The 20811-nt window shown below is 35.3% G+C and overlaps 1 protein-coding gene across 4 annotated transcripts in view; it reads left to right on the top strand.

Annotated features, from left to right (window-relative positions):
- The window catches only part of ALG6 (ALG6 alpha-1,3-glucosyltransferase), a 36159-nt gene that overhangs the window by 5090 nt on the left and 10258 nt on the right, over positions 1-20811 (top strand). For all 4 annotated transcript variants that reach the window (XM_081144410.1, XM_081144407.1, XM_081144408.1 and 1 more), the window contains 7 exons: positions 5580-5664; positions 10473-10562; positions 11726-11814; positions 14055-14137; positions 14777-14841; positions 18487-18672; positions 19252-19387. In XM_081144410.1, coding sequence (XP_081000536.1) covers positions 5580-5664; positions 10473-10562; positions 11726-11814; positions 14055-14137; positions 14777-14841; positions 18487-18672; positions 19252-19387 — 734 coding nt within the window. The remainder of the gene's footprint in view (positions 1-5579; positions 5665-10472; positions 10563-11725; positions 11815-14054; positions 14138-14776; positions 14842-18486; positions 18673-19251; positions 19388-20811) is intronic.

The following is a 20811-nucleotide window of genomic DNA, read 5'->3' on the forward strand; positions in this document are numbered from 1 at the left end:
CATTTAAACATATAATTCTAATAAGAATTTGTATAAGAGCTAAATAGAGGCATGGGCTTGGAAGTGGATTCTTTCCCCGGACCTTCAGAGTCCAGAATGGTTGATATATTATTTTGGCCTTGTGAGACCCTGAGCAGAGAACTGGGTTAAGTCCACACAGACATCTGACCTACAGAACTGTGAGATTAGAAAAGAATATTGTTTAAACCTGCTAAGTTTGTATCAATTATTATACAACAATAGAAAGCTAATATGCACATATATGTCTTTCTAAAAAAATCAGGCCCTGGCCAGTTTAGTTCAGTGGTTAGAGTGTAGTCCCACTAAAGGAAGGGTCCTGAGTTGGATTCCAGCCAAGGGCATGTACCTCAGTTGCAGGCTCGGCCTGGTTGGGGTGCATGTGGGAGGCAACCAATCGATGTGTCTCTCTCACATGGATGTTTCTCTCTTTCCCTCTCTCTCTCTCCGAAAAGCAATGGAAAAAATATCCTCGGGTGAGGATTTAAAAAAACCAACACATAAAAATCAAATCATTGCCCTGGTCAGTGTGGGTTAGTGGTTAGAGCATCAGCCCATTCATCAAAGGGCTGAGGGTTCGATTCCTGGTCAAGGGCATGTGCCTGGGGTGCATGCAGAAGGCAACCAGTCAATGCAGAAACATTGATGTTTCTCTCTCTCTTTCCCCTCCTTCCCTTTCACTCTCTCTAAAAAATAGTGGAAAAATATCCTCAGGTCAGAGTTAACAAAAATAAATAAATAAAAATAAAAAAGTAAACATTATCAGATTGTCAAAGTCTAGTGAAAAACCTTGTTGAGATTTTGACTGGAATTATATTCTTCAATACTTTTGATTAATGTGAGAGGAATTGGCAATCATTACCATAGTGGGAATTCTAATTTATTTAGATGGTATATTTCTCCATTTATTTAAGTCTTCTTTAATACCTTTTAATAAAATTTTATAATTTTCTGTATAAAAGTCTTATACATCCTGGCCCGGGCCAAATAGCTCAGTTGGTTAGAGCCTTGTCCCCATACACCAAGGTTGCTGGTTTTATCTTCAGTCAAGGCACATACAAGAAGCAACCAATGAATGCATAATAAGTGGAACAACAAACCGATGTTTTTCTCTCTCTCCCTCTTTCCCACTTCCACTCCCTCTGCCTTCCTCTCTCTAAAATCACTCACTCACTCACTCTCTCTCTCACTCACTCAGTCAATCAATGAAAGTCTTATATACCCTTTTTTAGATGTATTCTTAGGTATTTATATATATATATATATTTTTTCACCATTGTAGATGCTACCTTTTTAAAATTTGCTTTTCGAAATTCCTGCTGTTGGGGTATAAAAATGTGGTTGACTTCTTATGTTTGGCAACCTTTCTAAACTCTTATAATTCTAATAACTTATCTGAAGAATCTTTTGGATTTTCTATGTAAAAAAAATGATCTGGGACTAATGACAGTTTTATTTCTTACTATCTTCTACTTATATTTTTAGTATCTTATTTATTTTTTTATTGCTATGACCTTATTATAGTATTGAACAGAAGTAGTGGTTCAGACATCTTTATCTTGTTTCTAATTTTAATGGGTGCTTTTAATTCATGATTGAGTATGTTTTTGTTCTTTCTAGCACTGAGCCAACCTTGCATTCCTAAAATAACCATATATGTACACTAGTACCTGTTTTCCCAATCAGAAAGAAATCTGAAGATTTTTGATTTTACAAAAAAAGCTGCTTACCGTTCTAATGTAGGTCTTTTGTAAAAGCAAAGTGGGGTAACATGAACTTTTGGAAAGTGGGGGATATTCTTCACTTTATACCATTTCAGCTTATGAAAGTTTTCATAGGAATGCTCTACTTTTAGATACTGTGAAAAACCAATATTTTCTTTTTTTTTTTTTAAGACTATTCCTAGATTTTAGCATCTATGCTCTTAAATTGTCCCATAAGAAAGTCAACAGAACAAGATTACTTTTGGATTACTATATAAGAAAAGTAGTGTTCTTACACATTAGTGGAATATTTATAGGCATCTTGTGATTCTTTCAAAATTCTCCACTCTATTATAAAGAATATAAGATTTAGCATTCACGTGTGAAGAACTTCTGTATCATGGGAGGCTGGGAGAAGTAATGAATACGTATAACATCTGTGATTCCACTTAGATTTTTTCTCTCTGTTAAATACAGTACTTTTGGGGGGTTATAATTTGTTTTTTAACATGCTTATTTTAGTTTGCTTCTTGTTTATCTAGTTTTCAGATTGTAATTAGGAAACACAGGAGTGGGGAAGCTTAGCATTAGTTTATATATCTTCTTTGGAAATCCACAGATTGGATAGGGAAACTACTTATATATATTGTAATTTAAGTTTTTCTAAAATTTATACCTCTTACATATTTACATATACCCGTTACGTAAGTGCTGCTTATGTAATTAGTTTTTATAGACACAGACATATTGAATAAATATTGCTTGTTGCTTTTCTTTATTTATTTTACTTTTGCTTGTTGCTTTTAAACAAGTCATGGGAAGGAGACAAGTTTTGATCTTAGTATTGACTGTAGAGATTCACAGTTCCTCTGTACTTAATCTATAGTGTTACCAATGTATTTAGAACAAAAAGGAGCACTTAAACCAATTTTAATAATCTTTTTTTCCAAGCTTTATTGGCTGTTTAGAAAGAGAAAGTCAGAAAATAATTTTTTGCAAAATATTAATTATTGTTAAAGTATGTCTCTGTTCTGTTTAGTTGGTTAGTTTCTCCCAGCTTGCCCATGGCTATTTGTAATGTTTCTTCTTACTTACCAGGAACACATAAAAGGGGATTTTATTCTGGAAAATTTTAGCTAAGTTTTCTTTTCTTAGAATGTTTAAAATTTGAATGTAAAGACAAGTAGTATGTATTGTTTTCAAAGAAACGACTTGTTTTTTAAAATTCTAACATAAAATTGAATGATTGAATGATTCAGCAGTTAATAAAATGAATATTTAAGTGGTGCTTAAGCCCGTTTTCCTGAGAATGAGACAAAAATTGAAGCTTTGTAATACACATTAATGTGTTTTCTTTATGTAATTCTGAATCCATGTAAATGAATTTGTGGAATTAATCACAGTGGAAGGAATCCTTTTTGCCCTTCCCAAGCGAAGCTCCCATAGGTACAGTTGGGTTGTCCTTCTGGGTTTCTTTAAGGGCACTTTAACAGTTTTAAAAACTTAAGTACTAATTTCATAGCCAGTGTCAGCTGAATTTATTGAAGTAGGTCAGACTCTGGATAGAAACTTGTTTCTCAACCCTAAGGAGAGTCATTATCCATTCTTCTATTTGTTAGAGAATGGTAATAAATTCTTCCACATTGACCACAGTCTAGAGCAATTTCAGAAAATCTAGAAAGCTGTGTTTTTCCAGGTACAGGAAATTACTTAAGATTATCTCTGACTTTTATTATCCCAGTGAACCAAAAATAAGCAAATAAAAACAAAACAAACAAAAATAAAAACCAACTTCTTTCCCCTATAGACAGTGGCTGTATTTCTAAAAACAGGAACACACATACACATCTATAAAATACACATGCAAAAATGTAATTAATTCAATGGGGAATTACTTTACCTTTAAAAAATAAATTGTATGTTATTCTCCCCCTACTGCTCAGTTGATTAAGGAAGTTTTTAATGAAAGTGTGTACTATCTTCCTAGCAATATGTTTCCTTTGAACGCTGGAGAATCATAGAAACTAAAATTCTTATTTGGGTAGCAATTAGGAAATAGTATAGTCATGTTACAAAATACATAATACTAAAAATACAAGTATTATGAGAAGTCAATAATTAATGATCAATATGATTTTAATTTATAAGGGAAGATTTCACGGAGAATTTGGAAATTTAAGATGATTTTTAAATGTTGGATATGAGATGTATGAGTAGGGAGTTGGCAGCATGAACAGAGGCTTGGAATTTCAATGTTAGATAGTAACTTAAAGATGTGTTTGGGCAAGAACCAATATATGGGCAAAGTAGCCATGGCATAATTAATTAGTCTGCCATCGCAAATTACTTAACGTTGCACATTCAGTAGATGGAAAATCAGGAGCTCAGATCTTTTGAACTTAAAATCTTTGCTATATCACATCGTTTATATCAGTATCCTTACTTTATCATCATTCACTGAGCATCTACCAGGTGCCATTATATCCTGAGAATACCAAAATGGACAAGACAGTACTTTTTGAGAGATAGAGGTGTGTGTGTGTGTGTGTGTGTGTGTGTGTACATACATGTGTCTATGCACTGTGGGTAATTCCTTGTGACAGCTCAGAGCATATGCTTTGAAGATGTTAATCTGCTTTTCCCATGATTATCTCATAATGGGAGTATCTCCTTGGGTGGAGATGCTAGCATTTAAAGAATATTGGTATAATATAGCCATTAGATGCAAAAAAAAAAAAAAATCTACTTAATATAGTGTTTCAAAGCTGGAAAAAATCTAGGTTGGATTTCAATGAGCAGTAGTATGCCATTCTCCAATATGGCACACCTTCCCTAGGGATTAATGAGTATACTTGACTATATGTGTTTTTCACTTGCTGATTTAAAAACCTGTGCTTGTACTGTACCTCTTTGGGCCTTGTCACAATTTTGCGGTCAACTGCTAGTTAAATAGTGGGTGTTTACTCTTTACTAAATGGAATTACCTTTTGTCATTTTAAATGATTTTAAGATTAATAATCTACTTAGCCAAGTTGTGAGGCAATACAGAGTAGAAGCTAAGGGCATAGATATGGAACCAGTCTTCCTGGGTTTAGATCCAGACTCTGCTACTTATTACCTGGGTGACCATTGCCTTTGTTTTTCCAGCTGTAAAGTGAGGATCGTAATACTTAGTTCATTGTTGTATTTGGCGTGCAGTAGGCACTATCAATTGTTAGTTATTAAAGATCCATTATCACTTCATTTGAAATTTTGAAATAAAAAAAGCTATTAAGCACCAGTTTCTATATAACTCATTGACAGCAAAGCCTGACCTATCTAGTGTCTTTGTAATATATATCTGTTCTTGGTTCTATACTTGGCTTTAAATGATTTATGTTTAGTTTATAAAAGCCCTCTTTCAAATACAGATATGTATTATTATTATTATTTTATGATACTTGTTGGATAGTATGTTGATAGTCTCATGAAATAAAAATAAACTTGGATATATTATATTAGTATTATCAACTAATTAATAACTAACATTAATAACTAAGATTAACAATATTTATTAAATGTTTACTGTGTACCAGGTACTATACTGTGCACTATGGTCCTCTAGGTAGGTAGTGTTGATCCCGTTTTTAATGTGCTAAGGCTTATGGAGGTTATATAATTTGCCCAAGGCCACACGGTCACTCAGGGTGCCAGCAGTGCTGGGATTCAGACCTCATCTCGCTGACTTTTTTGGCAACTTCTGTGTTCTTTTCCTTTACCTACTCTGCCTCTATAATTTAGAAAAATTTCATAAGGGAATAAAAATCATTGATACACTAAAGTACGTTGTTGTTTTGCTCTTTTTACTTTTCCTCTTAGGTGCTGGAAAACCCCCTATGTTTGGTGATTATGAAGCTCAGAGACACTGGCAAGAAATTACTTTTAATTTACCGATCAAACAATGGTATGGACAATTTTACCTTGATTCTATTGTTTATCATAGTCAATTAAAATAGATTATTTGAAGATATTTAAAAAGAAAATAATGCTATTTTTTTTACCTTGAGCACCCTCATCTCGCTGTGTACTGATGTCACGTCTGTTCCCTTGCATACTGTAGGCCCCTTCGGAAATATCATACCCCGGAAAGTTACCCCTATACTAGCTACCAGCTGGAATAAGGTACTGAGCTAGAACTTTGATGATAGAACGCTCTATGCCTCAGAAGCTCCTCTGGACATAAACTGTGGAAGTTTATGGGCTAAAAATATTTCCTCTGGAGGTTTCGCCAAGTTTTTGTTAGAAACATATGAGATGCAGAAAAGGAGTAGCTGAGGGGTGAAAAGTGTAGTTGCTACAGTCAGACCTCCTGTGTTCAGATCCTGGCTCTACTATTTACTTACTAGCAGTGTGACCTTTGGAATTATTTAACTTTCTCTGCTACAATTTCATCACTTGTAGAATGGAAGTAATGGAATGCATCTTTCACTGGGTTATTATAAGGATTGAATAAAATGACACAGAAATTCATGCCTGTGTCATTTTTATTGAACATGTTCTGGTAATAATTGATAGCATTATTATTGACGTCATTGGATGGCTGGTAGATTATTTTATTAGAGCTTGTCTCTACAAAGCCTTCATAATGCTCTGTTGATTGCTTTGGTCACTGCTTTTCTGTAACTCCTTTATGAGAGAGTTTCATACAAGAACTTCATATTGAGCCCTCTATTAATAGGTCGGCTGTGCCCTAGTCAGAGTTTGGAGTATTTAAAATAGAAGCCAGCTAAATATTCAGTGCTAATCTTTTAAAAAAATTATTTATTGATTTTTAGAGAGAGAGAGGGAGGGAGACACACACACATCTATTTCGTTGTTCCACTTACTTATGCACTCATTGGTTGATTCTTGTATGTGCCGTGACCGGGGATTGAACCCACAACCTTAATGAATGGGGATGATGCTCTAACCAGCTGAGCGACCTGGCCGGGGCTGGCACTCATCTTTATTGTTCTATTTTGAGCATCTTTGAGATCCTCAGACATTGATTTATCAGTGACTATCACTGTTCAGATTATTAGTACATTGATAATGTTTTTGTCTTGCTTGGCTAATAGAATAAGGCAATATTTGCCACTGCAAACCAGACCACTGCTTTTGAGCTTTGTAATTCTTTTCTATTCTTCTGTTATTACACAGAGAAAATAATTGTATTCTTGGCTGTTCTTTGGTAAGTAGTTCTCAACAAAGATGTTACTAGAAATTAAATGTAATATTTAGTATTTAAAGACGGGAGAAAATTGATAAATTGCAGCTTTTGGCTTAACGGCTAGGTGGGGACAACATTGATTCCAGAAGTGAGAATATAGTCTTAATTCAGTAAAATGGATAGGTTACTCTAATACTGATCTACTTCAGTTTTCAGTTTTCTGTGCCAGTGGTCTCCGACTTTGGCCCAGATAATCAAGAATTGACTATGTATACATTTTCATTCTTTTTCTTTGTTAAAAACCAGAAATGTATAACTCAAAGAGTATGATTAGGTTTTTACTATCATCTGTGAGTTTTTTTTTAAATTATGAAATGCCTGAAGTGATCTTGGTGGTAAATTTCATAGTTTTGAAATCTTTATCAAGGTATAGAATGAGAATTCTGAGTGGTCGGCTCAGAAACAGAGATATATATAGTATAAAGAAATGTGATTTATCATCAGTTGATCATGCACTACTTCAGGAAGCACATAAGAAACTTAAGAAATATGATTTACTATAATAAATGTCAGAGAACTTTTCTTTATGAGTGGCTAGACTAGAAAAACCAAAAATGTACACTTGGCAGTTATGAGAGAAAGGCATCTGTTTCAGATTCGTGTGTAAATGATTTTTTTCTTTCTAGTTTGAAGTTCAGTTTATTTGATGTATAATTTATAATGACCATCATTGTAAAAAAACATATCACAATGGCACCATATATAAAATAGAAAATATATACTTGGGACAGGCTTGCCATTATCAACACTGGATATAAATCTATATTGAAATAACATTTCTAATATTTGGGATTTTTGACTAATTTTGTCAAATCTGATTAGTTTGCTATATTGTTACCTAGTAATGTGGCTGAGGAATGATTTCTTAGTTTTTAATTTCAATTTTCCAAGCATAAAGTCTTTCTGCCTTCATCTAGAAAATTAGCTATAGTATAATTAAAAACTCTTTCAAATAACATAGTTATCTAAATACGAAATCAGGATTGATCAGGCTAACTTAAAAAATGTCAGTTTTATAATTCTGAATCAAAAGAAAACTTATTTATTCCATTTCAATATGTAGAGTGGTAAGTAATAGAGGAAAATTGATGTTTTTCTTGAATTTTATAATGAAAATTTCTAATGTGAAATCAGGAGTACTTTTAGCATCAAGTAATAAAAACCCTGAGGAACAGTAGCTTAAGAAAGAAAATAAATTATCTCAAGAAGTAAGAAGCAGGTCTTTGCAGGGCTGGTGAAGTAGCTCAGCGATAGGACTCAGGCTTTTTCTTTTTTCCCCTGTTCTTCCATCTTGGCATGTTAACGTCTCACCCCCTGGTCAGTAGGTGACTGCCAGGGCTACAACCAGTGTAACTTTTATACAATTGTATTCAAGGCAGGAATAATAGGAATACCTTCTTTTTACCTCTTTTTGTTGAGGAGCAAAATCTTTTCCACACTTAAAGCAATCATTAGTAAAAGGAAACACTGACTCAGAGCAGGCATGGTTTATATATCTGGGACTAGGGCAAGAGCCCATTTACCTTGAGCATGTTGCTGTTTTTGTTTTTTTTAATTTAATTTTATTAATTTTATTGATGAGAGAGAGAGAAACATCAATGTTAGAGAGAAACGCCAATCAGCTGCCTCTTGTTTGAGCCCCAACAGGGGATCAAACCCACAACCTGGACATGTGCTTAGATGGGAAATTGAACCTGCCACCTCTTGGTACATGGGACAGTGCTCCGCCCAACTGAGCCACACCAGCCGGGGCACTTGAAACACTGTTAACTATCTTTTCCATGCACTTACATAAGAATAGGGAGCATAGTTGTTAACCCTGTTATTCTGTCTTCCCAGTCCAACCAGTTAGAGTATATCTGTTAATCATTTTTACTGTTTATCGTATATACTGTTAGTGTATATTTGTATGCTTACAGCTTACTGTCAGCACCTCTTTTACTTAGCTGCAGTGGATCTCAAGGTTAAAGTAAATGAAAAATAGCTCTTGCCTTGTAAGAAGCTGAAAACCAAATCAAATTGTGGTGGTCGGAATGTGACTCTTGAATTTTTTGATGGTTTTCCATTGCTCTACCCACCCAGTCGTTTTGAGGCTAATAACCAATGAGAACTATTTTGTACTCACTTTGTGGCAGATAGTAACTTAACAGCTTTAGGTGTTTAAATCCTTCGACAATTCTCTGTGGTAGGTATAATAAAATTTTGTGCTAATATGCTCTGTAGTAACATGAATTTGGAAATAACACAGTTGGTGTCCGTCTTCAGGCAGCCCTGTTTAGAGAAGTGGATCCTCTGGTCTCGATTGTTGGCTGGCCCAATTTCCCAGATTTAAGCTGTCAAAAGGGGCTCCAGCTAACGTGGAGATTCTTGGATTCACTGCCCCTTGGCTTCAGGTCCCAGCCAGATCCAGGACCCAGGATCATTCACTGGGATGTTGCTGCCGGAGTGGACAACCGCTGCCAGATAGTACTGCACCGAAGTACCTACGCACAGATCTCTTGGCTCTCTAGCATACTTTTATCATTTTATTAATCCCAGTTCCCTTCATTTAGACCTACATTTTATGTGACTGACATTACAAAAATGAGTATTAACAGGCTTGGGATCATGATGAATGCTAACTTAAACTTTTTTTAAAAAATCCCAAAGTAAGAGATTGTGATGCTGAGAAATTGTTACCGATTTGAAACAGGCTTATGAATGACAGTTATTTGTGAGTTGTATAGTTTGTTCTCCATTATTGTAAATTCTTATGACTGAAAAAATAAATTGTATAGAAGAAGCTGACTAGTTATAAAGGATATAATTAAGAAACCTTTTTTATGTAAACTTCATTTTCATTTCTTGAGTCATAGTAATTGCGTATAGTTTCTTCCCGTTCTGGCCAACTGGAGGAGTCTATTAGTTTATGAATGTTAGATCTAGGTTTCTTCCTTAATTCACAGAACCTTGCAAAACAGGCTCTCATTACATCTTGATTGAATTGTTTTCAAAATCTTCTACCTGTTTCATGAAGTATTTCTCTTTCCATAAACTAAATCTTTATGTGTTCTTTGATATTCATTTTTTACTTTTTGAGATTGTGATTTTATATTGTATCTTTAATGTGTTAGACTATAAGAAGCAATTTATCTTTTTGCATATTTTCTTTTATATAAGTGTTAATCATCAATTAAGCCTACTAATAGAGTAATAATAAGTTATGGTTTGTCTAGGACAATCTTGGTTTGCATCTATTGTTCTAGCTTAATTATTAGCTTCCTCTTTCACTCTTATTCTCTTGGTTTAGAGAATAAGTTATTTAGTCACTCTACTCAATAGCAACTTTTAATTGTGAATTCACAAAACTTTTTAGAAGGGGGAAAAAACAAAAAAGTTTAGATGAATTTTTTTAACTTGTCTAACATATCTTTTAATTTTTATTAAGTTAAATGAGATGTTTAATATGTCTATGTCCTGAATATTGATTAATGAAATGGTGCTTTTTCTTTTCTTTTTTCCAGGTATTTTAACACCAGTGATAACAATTTACTGTATTGGGGATTGGATTATCCACCTCTTACAGCTTATCATAGTCTTTTATGTGCATACGTGTAAGTTTTTCTTCCTTCATGTCACTAAATATTTATGTCCTTAGCAGATATAGTAGAAACTGTGTGACCTGGCTGTGTTGAATAGAGGAGAGACTGTTTGTAGCTCCTATTGTATAGTGGTTTGTAAAGAAAGCGCTATACCTTTTTATGATCGGGTTGTAAGAAAGTTAGCTCTCAGAGTTTGAACATTTCCATAATTCCTTTGGAGGACAGACTAGAAAAGCAAAAATTAGCTCTGTTTTGAAGCAGAGTTGTTACCCATTATGCATGGACAACTGAGAAATATACCTAATATGGTGAGTTGTGCATAGGAAACCTTTTTTTCTGGAATGGCCCAAAGTAAATGAAAAATATGGGTCCAAATTGTGTTCTGACTAACCTGTCAGGTTAGAAACTAGAATTCCTGTAGTGTTTCACTTGTCATTTACGGTCGGGATTGGAATTCCTTTTGCAGAAACGGAGTGGTTTATAGGTTAGCAACTTCTTTTTGGTGGAGACCCAGTTCTACTCTGTAGCGTTATTCCATTTCAGACTTGAAGTGTGTCAGCAGAAATTTGAGGGACTTCTTCACAGTATCTTCCAAACTCACCTTTTTGGTTTCACTGTTTCATATTTTGTAAAAATTAGTTTCCTGGATTAAAAACGAGTTCCTGAACTACATGATAATCAATTATATTTTGCAGTGTTCAGGCTAACGTAATATGATCGAAGACCTAATTTATCTTTAACAGTTATGTTTAGTTCTGTGCAATCATTTGTGATTAATAGCTAATTATTATAGCTGATTGTTATGATAACTGAAAAGATTATAAATTATAAAACATGATCCTCTGGTCAATACTAGCATGTTGTTCTTTATAAAATAGGTGCTTAATAAGTGAAATAGGACACATCAGATTGTTTTACACTGGAAGCACGGTGAAGGTAGGGTTCTCAATGACATGTGCAAGGCTTTGCTGGAAGGTGAGCAAGGCAGACTCTGTGTTATAGCTTCAGTCAGTCAGCTTCACATGACTAAATAAAAAGACTCAAGCTTAAACCTGGACTTGACTGCTTTGTAAGAGCAGTGGCCACTTCTCAAAGTAGATTCAGATGTCCTCAGGTGTCCTTATTGCTAAAAGTGATGGGGAATGAAGGACATGTATATGTGCTTTGATTTGCAGGGCAAAGATTATAAATCCAGACTGGATTGCTCTCCATACCTCACGTGGATATGAAAGTCAGGCCCACAAGCTCTTCATGCGTGCAACAGGTAAAAGAACGATAGGTACCGAGTGCAAAATTTGACTTTCAAACATTTTTTGGACAAACTGATAAAAGGGTCTATTATTGTTCCTACTGACTTTTAAAATTGTACAACTGTATGTACACATATGTATGTAGATTGCATGACCAAGATGTATTTGTAAACTAAAAGAGGTAAAAGTAGAAAGGAATAATTCTGGGTGCTTTACATTGATTATATCACTTAATAATTTGAACACACAAATGAGTTAAATACTATTATTATCCTTATTTTAAGGTGAGGAAACTGAGGCACAGGTAAGTGAAATTAATAGCTCATTTGAGCCCGGCCGGGCGTGGCTCAGCTGTTGAGCATCGACCTAGGATCCAGAAGATCGCAGTTCGATTCCTGGTCAGGGCACATGCCTGGGTTGCGGGCTCGATCCCCAGTCAGGGGCATGCAGGAGGCGTTGATCAATGACTCTCTCATCATTGATGTTTCTATCTCTCTCTGTCCCTCTCCCTTCCTCTCTTTGAAATCAATAAAGATATATTAAAAAAAAAAAACCTTTAAAAAAAATAGCTCACTTGAGGTCAAATAGCTATAAATTGAAGTTTTAGTTGTTTAGACTGTTGTTTTAATATCCTAATTCCAAATCCCTTTAGCTTTTTCTTAAACTTTACAGTTGTATCTCATTCATTGTATAGCTATTCATTGTTGCTGAATTAAATAATCCACTCATCAGATGGTTATTGAGCATTTATTGTGTGCTGTTCTAAATGCTGAAAGTAAAGAGCTTAGATTTCTTTAAAAGCTTTACATGACTTAGACTTCAGTGTCAGCCTGGTCCTTTTGCTCAATGAGTCTAAATTTAGTAGACTTTGTTCTCTTTACTCTTCTTTCAGGCATAGGATCTCAGGCCCAAGAGATATCTGTCTAGCCTCTCTTTCCCTCTCCCACACCATCCCCCTTTCCCCACAGTGCTTTAATCTTCTCCGAACTGCATACTCACCACATGATTATTTAACTTCTGAACCAATACCTGTATCTGCAGGGAACTCACAATCTTTAGAGACTATTTTATTTTTAGAGAGCCCCAATCATTAAACATTTCCTTCTTATATTGAACCTCCACTAGTTATTTTAGGGTCTCTTTCCTTGGGCTACATAGAACAGGTCTGATTCTTTATATACTTACTACCCTAAAGACATTTGAAGTCACCTTTTCCCCAGGTTAGACATCCTCAGACACTTTAGTTATTTCTCAGATGACCCATTTGTTGAATGCGATTATGATTTTGAGGCCTCTGGTTGTGCTCCCTGGAATATGTTTCAGTCTGTTAGTCAGTGTCATCTTAAATGTGGCATCCAGAGCAGAAAATAGATTGTACGCATCTAACACTGACAGTTTTCTATCATTACCTTATTCTGGATGCTGTATTTAGTGTAGTCCAGGAAGAAATAGGCTCTTTGGATAGCTAGGTTGTACTGTTGAAGAACTTAATGTACAGTATTTGTTTTTCTTCGTTCTATAAGGATTGGACAGTCAGAATTATGAGTTGCTTTTTTTTAAAAAAAAAACCTTTTTTCAGTTTTCTCCTCACCTGGGCCTCTCAAGTTTTTTATGTGCATTAATTAGTAAAAGTTTGTGTATTTTTAAATAATACGTTTAAAAAGATTCTCCTGTGCATTGACCGCCACAGTTGAGGTATTCACACCAGAAAGTTTGGAGTGTACAGATATTTTTTTTTCAAAAAAAGTTGTCTTCTTTTGCTTTGAGTATTTTTAATTTTTAAGTTCGTGTCAGAGTAGAGAGAGAATTAATTTTAGATACATTTAATTGATTTAATATGTGAATTTGTTAGAGAAAATTAAGAGAAGAGACTGTGTAGTACCATGTCAGTTGAAATCTGGCAAAAGCCCTGGTTGGTGTTCCTCATTTGGTTGGAGTGTCCTCCCAAACACCAAAAGGCCACGGGTTCAATTCCTGGTCAGCGCATATACCTAGGTTGTGGGGTTCAGTCCTAGTTGGGGTGCAAAGGAGAGGATGCCAGTTGATGTTTCTCTCTCCTCGGGTGAGGGATAAAAAAAAATTGGCAGAGGTGAAGGCAATAGAAAGGACTCACATGTAAAGGACTTGTCCAGAGTGGGTAGGAACCTGTGTTAATAGAATTCCCACTCAGGGTTGGAGGGAGGGAGACAATAAATACATTATTTTAGATCCTGATGGTCTACAATTGAAATTATTTGCTTGTTTTTTCCCCCAGTGTTAATTGCTGATTTACTGATTTACATACCTGCAGTGATTTCATACTGTTTTTGTTTAAAAGAAATATCAACTAAGAAAAAGGTAAGTTTTAAAGCAAACTGGCATCTCATCTCTGAAATATTTTATTAGCTTAAATATTGAGTATGGAGCTTAAGGAAGCCATGCTTTTGGGACTAGATACTAATAGGAAATACTAGATCTTTGTCAGTTAATTTTCATTTAAAAACATTAATGTACCTTAATTGTTTTAATGCCCACCTATAATATAAGATGCATCAAATTCTAGAAGTTATATATACACTGCTGAGTTACACAGCATGTTGAATTTATTGTTTAACTGGTAAACCTGAATTTTGAGTCAGCTTGTGAGTCTGACTAAACTGAGAGGCATTTTGAAAAGTTGCTATATAGCCTCATAGTCATGGTCGACAAATTCTCTTTTTGGTGATTTTATGTAGGTTCATCATTAAATTAACTTCTCTGATCTGTATCTCTGACACCCTTTAGTGATTTCCTTTTTACTGAAGTATCCTATCCATGAAGCATCACCTCCATGAAAACTGTAGTGTTTAAAGAGTTGTTTTATAAAAATGCAATTTTTTTGATAACTAGAAGGTAAGAGGGGGAACATTTGCTACTGTGTTAAGTGCAACTACACTTTTACCCTGTTTGATTCAAGTAACAGATTACTCTCTTAATTCACAATAGTTTTCTTTACAGGTTGCTAATGCGTTATGCATATTGCTGTATCCAGGCCTTATTCTTATCGACTATGGACACTTTCAGTATCCTTTACTAATTTAGAAATGAAGTCAGATGTATACGTATTAGGAAATCTAGGCTCAATGCATATAATGTTATCATTCAGTAATATCTTATTTGCTAGGGTACTTGCTTATATAAACTATTTTCACAATGATATATAAGAATCTCTTCATGAAGCTTTTACTTAAATGGTAAAATAAAGATTTTTTTTAAAGAATGGAATTGCTGCCTGGCCGATGTGGCTCAGTGGTTGAGCATCAACCCATGAACCAGGAGGTTGCGGTTCGATTCCCAATCAGGGCACATGCCTGGGTTTCAGGCTCCATCCCCAGTAGGGGGCGTGCAGAAGGCAGCTGATCAATGACTGTCTCTCATCATTGATGTTTCTATCTTTCCCTCTCCCTTCCTCTCTCTGAAATCAATAAAAACATTAAAAAAACAAACTTGAATTGCTTTTTCACACCCATTTGGCTTGGTTACTGACTAGCTCTTCTGGAGAGCTGAAAAAAAAGTGCCCAGTACAGTTATACTCTCCTAACTGGAAAAGGTGTAACATACCTTCTGTCTTCTGTAAATGTTATCTGACACTGTCAAAGGAAAAACAATCTTGTTGTTTTTTTGAGTTTTAAAAACAAGATGTTTTTCTAACAGTGGTAGCTGGAAGCTTTAGGAAACTGAACCTGAATAATTAAAATTTACTGTGTGGATTTTGTGTGTAACTTTGATACCTAAAATAAGAAACATTCAAATAAGGAGCACAGAAATCGTAGAGAAAAGTTGATAAAATCTGTACATGGCTCTCCAGTTTGTCTTCTAATGTATGAAATGTTACTCTCTGTTCTAAAAGGAAAACAAAAAGACATATTTCACAGCGACATGATTGCCTACCTAATAGCTTTTCCTTTTGGTACCAGTCCATTTTAGTTGTAATAAAATTAATATGTGTATCTATCAAAGGACTTGCAAAAGATACTCAAATCTGTAGTTGTTTTTATCATATTTTTTAATCTGATCAGGGCTATCAGATACAAAATTCTGATATAAGGAAAAGAAAAAAAAGTTGTTTGCAAGATTTTTAAAGCTCTAGTTACTTAGAAACATAGCACCAGTACAGAAAAGTGCACCAAATGTAAACATGCAGTTTGGTGAGTTGGCAAACTCTAACCTCTGTGAAGAAATAGCACGCTGCCGGTGTCTCCAAACTACACCCGTATACCTCCCAAGTACTCCTCCCTCCTCCTTTCCCCCCTTTCTTGAACTTTTTATAAAAGAGGCAGCACACTACGTATTCCTTTGTGGTTGGTGTTTGGGTTTCGACGTTTTGTTTGTAAGAGTTATTCATGTAGTTGTCTGTAGCTGCAGTTTGTTCACTTACACTGCTTTATAATATTCCCCGGCAAGAAGAGCATGTGCCATTACCGACGGACATTTGGGTTGCCTCCAGGTTGGGCTGTGATGACTATGCGGCTATGAATATTCTTGTAAATGTCTCTGTGCACATATAAATACATTTTTTATGAGTGGAATTGCTGAGTTACAGGCTGTGCACATGTTTAATATTAGATATTCCCAAGTGGTTTTTAAACATGGCATACCAGTGAACACTTCCACTAGCTGTGGTATGAAAGTTCTAGGTGCTCACCTTCACCAATTGTCATTCCTTTTCATTTTCACCTTCTGGTAAATAGATAGTGGTATCTCCTCTGTGATTTGAATCAAACACTTGAAGCTTTTGGGATTATGTCAGTTTATAGTGACACATTTTTTAACTATGTACTTTACTTTCCTTATTTGTAAAATGGGCATAAGAATAACCCTTACTTGTAAACTTTTTGAGAATGGGGTGAATGAATATTTGTAAAGCATTTAAGGCAGTACCTGGGAAATACTAAATACTGCATAAGTTTTTATTGCTGTTATTACCTGTCATTGCCGCTGCTGCTACTATTACTATTTTTTATTTTTTGGGTTCTGAGATTTTACAATGATTTCTTTAGGCATAGGTGTTTTTGACAATTGTTTTGGACACTATGGGTCATTCATTTTGAAGACTCATGCTCTTCAGTTCTGGGAAATTCTCATTTCTTTGATAATTTTCTCACTTCATTCTTGAGCTTATTAGACAGATGTTAGATCTTTCATCTCCATCTTGAGCATCCCTTTGTCTTTTTATGGTTTGGAAGATTATCGTTAACTTTATCTCTAACACTTTTATTAAATTTCATTTGTTTTGTTAAGCATAACTTAACTTTCAATTCACTCTTTTTTCTCCTTACTGTTTTCTAAATTATTTCTGCTTTTCCAGGGTCAGTTTTTCCCCCTTTTCATTTTGGTCTTAGGCTTTTCTTCAATGTCTATTTGATCCAAGAGTATTCTTATTTTAGAGTAAGAAGAAAAAGCCACATGTGAGCTCTTTATTTATTTGATCCACTGTAGGTTAAGTGGGCAGGGAGCTGGCCAGTACACTGTGGGATCCTTAAATTTCAGGGTGGAGGGCTTTGCACTATAGTGTTAACTTCTCCACTAGCTGTCCCAGATGGTTTATTCCATTTCTTTGGAGAAATACTCCTTTTGTTGCTTGGGGGCAGTTAATGATTTGGCTTCCAGATAATCTTTTCACAGGAGTGAAGTGGGGTTTGATCTCTTCATCTAGGGATTTTCAGTTAATCCTCTTGTTTTCTTTTCAAAATATTGCTCAAGCCCTCTCACCTACTTGGTGTTTCTGGAGTTCTCTAGGGGCTGGCAGGGGAGATTGCTCCTTGCTTGCCTAAGCTTCCTCCATGCTGTGGCTCCTTCCACGATCAACTGTTCTATTTGCTACCACTTCTCTGCCCTCTTTCTGTCTTCTAGACGTGTTGAAATCCTGATCTACTGCAACCCATCTTCCTGTTCGCTTTATGGCTGTGAATTTATACTTTTAAAAATTCTCTATCATCTTAAGGGGGTCTAGGGAAGGAGAGGAGGTAGACATGAGTGCCTAGCTCACCATTTCAGACTGAAAATTTAATTGTGATGTTGTTTTAATATAACTGTTATTAATATAACTGTTTATAATCAAGCATATATATTAATTTAAATTGATGCATATTATAGAGGAAGTATAGTGATATCAGTAAATTTTGTGTGTTTTTTTTAACTTTTTTTTTAAACCTCACCCTAGGATATGTTTATTGATTTTAGAGAGAGAGGAAGGGAGAGAGAGAGAGAAACATGGATGTGAGTGAGAAACATTGATCAGCTGCCTCCTGTACTTGCCCCGACCGGGGATTGAACCCACAACCTTTTTGGTGTAGGGGGCAGTGCTCCAGCCAGCTGAGCCACCGGCCAGGGTGTTTTTTTAAACTTTTGAAGCGTCATTTTGTTCTCTAGCTTTTGCTGTTGTTATAGTAATAGGTGTGAGATAGTCTAGCAGGAACAAAGCTACCTGTTAACTATGTAGAGTTCTTTTAATGCTGAGCAAATCAGCTGCTCTGTGTAACAGGAGATTTCATGTATTTGAGGCCATTATTTATCATTTCAAATGTTTATCACTTCAGTACGTTCAACTTCTATTTAGAAATAGCTTTCATTGTATATTATTTTAAAACTGTGTAAACAATACACTCTGTAAAGTGCAAGATCTACCTCTTTTAATCTTTGAGATAATCTCCTTGACACAGGCACAGATACAATTCTGTGAGTCTTGGCTTTGCTCTGTGGGGTGTTCTTGGAGTATCTTGTCACTGGGACCTGCTAGGATCACTGGCATTTTGCTTGGCTATAAATTATAAACAGATGGAACTCTACCACTCCTTGCCATTTTTTTGCTTTTTACTTGGCAAATGTTTTAAAAAAGGCCTCAAAGGGAAAGGGTGAGTGGCTTTTAAAAAATTTTTAAAAATTACTTCGGAGAATTTATGTGGCATACTTACCAGGAGGAAGGTGGTCTTTCACCTAGCCCTTTGGTGATTTCTTACTAATGTGTCGGCTGTGGGGTGAGTAGGAAGAGAGATTAAGTCATGTTCTGTACTAATTTATTTTAATTCTTCCTAACTAGAAAACTATTTGGATAAATGTACATCTCCTGGAGGTGATGTGGGTTGGTTTGTTAGAGCATTGCTGTAGGCTTGCATCCCTTTAAGAGCATGTTAGATCATGTACTTACTAGAAATACATCCGATTTAACATTTGTCTTCACGGCTGCATAGGAATGGCACCTTAAGTTTAATGTTAATGAGGACGGTGATAGTTTTTTTGTTGGAGAAGTGCACATTTTAATGGTTTTGAATTTCTTAACTCTGATTTGAGGAGGCCCCCCACCTTAAACCTGTATCGGTGGCATGGACTTATCATTATTATACATTTGCATTTATAATATTTAGCGAGATTCAGATTTTCTCCAAAGTATTAACCTCTCCTTGTCTTACGGGTTACCTCTGCTTTTGTTCTAGGTTTGTGTTGCTGATTAAGCTGGCTTGCACTGTTGTAGCTTCCTTTGCTCTCTGCTGGCTGCCATTCGTTACAGAAAAGGAACAAACCCTGCAGGTTCTAAGAAGGCTCTTCCCAGTTGATCGTGGATTATTTGAGGCACGTTTACAAACTCTCCTCTCCTTTCTGTTCCCTTTTCTGTGGCCTCTGGGATTTCCCGTAGAAGACACACAGGGAATAGTAATGTCAGCTGCTCTCTCCTTACAATCATTCCTTGCCAATTATTTAATCCAGGATAGAACCTCTAGCTCACCTGGCCTTTCTAGTACATTACATGCAAAGGTAATATTTATGCCATCATGAGATCCATAATCCACTTATACATTTTTATAGTGAAGTAGGGTCCAGAATGAAAGACAGCATGGGAAGTTGCAGCTACAAAGTTAAGAGATCTGTAATTTTTTGGTTTATATTCTGTTTTTAGTCCAAGGGAATTATTTATTAAAGTAATAATCATGTTTGCTTCAGAAAGATCTCATACTTCCTTATGAGATATATAAATGTAACCTTCATCCATAGTAATTTTTAATGAGATCTTTCATTTCATTTAATGCTAGCTTAATTACTCTTGTTAAACTTTAATTACATGGATAATTTGATGATTTAGATTTAGTAATTAAATTAAACAAACCATTTTTCTGAAACAAAAAGACCTTTTAATAAAGTTAGACAGAGACAACATATTTATAGATAATTTGCTTTTCAGTAAACATTTCTTTTAAAAAGAACTAGAAAAGCATATATATCTTTCTATTTTTCAAATATATAAGTTGGATCTGGAAGGAGATGGAACCAGCATTTTGAAAGAGACTGAGTTTGGTTTTGTGAAGGAGCAGGAGTGTGTGACTTGTGTGTCGATGGAGATGCTGCTGCTGCTGATACTGATAATCATAAATAACCACTATCATTACCACCACTTACCAGGAGCCAGATACCTCACATAATTTTATTTGATCCTTACAGTAGCGCTGAGGTACCTATTATACCCACTTTACAGATCAGAAAACTGAGGTCATGTAGCTAGTGCGTGGCGGTGTTGAGATTCGAATTTTGAAAATTGTGCTGCTAACTTCTTTATATTTTTCTAACCTTAACACTTACATAAGGAAAAGTTTAATTCTCTGTGTAAGCTGCTTGGTTACTTGCCTTGCCTTTCATTTCAGAAATGGTACTTATCATGATAATTATAAAAATGAATATTACATATGTTTGATGGTGCTGGTGGTCACCTCCATTCCCTTGTTGCTCCCAGGATCTGAAGAGCATTCCCTTTGATCTGACAGGAAGTAGGGTGGCACAGCTGTCAGTGATAGTTACTTTCTTGATGTTTTGCCTACACAGCTGTGTCAAGCAGCTGTGCAGAGGATGGGTTTCACGAGCAGAGAGCTGTAGTTACAAATTTAATTTTGAAAGTGATCCTAGCACAACTGCTAATGCCTTTAAATTTCTTAATTTATTAGCAATTAACTCTTGTCATTCTAGTAGCTAGAAAGTTATATTAGATAATTTCACATGTGTGATAA

This window comes from Miniopterus schreibersii, assembly GCF_964146895.1.
Source record: "Miniopterus schreibersii genome assembly, chromosome: 8".
Classification (NCBI taxonomy): Eukaryota; Metazoa; Chordata; class Mammalia; order Chiroptera; family Miniopteridae; genus Miniopterus; species Miniopterus schreibersii.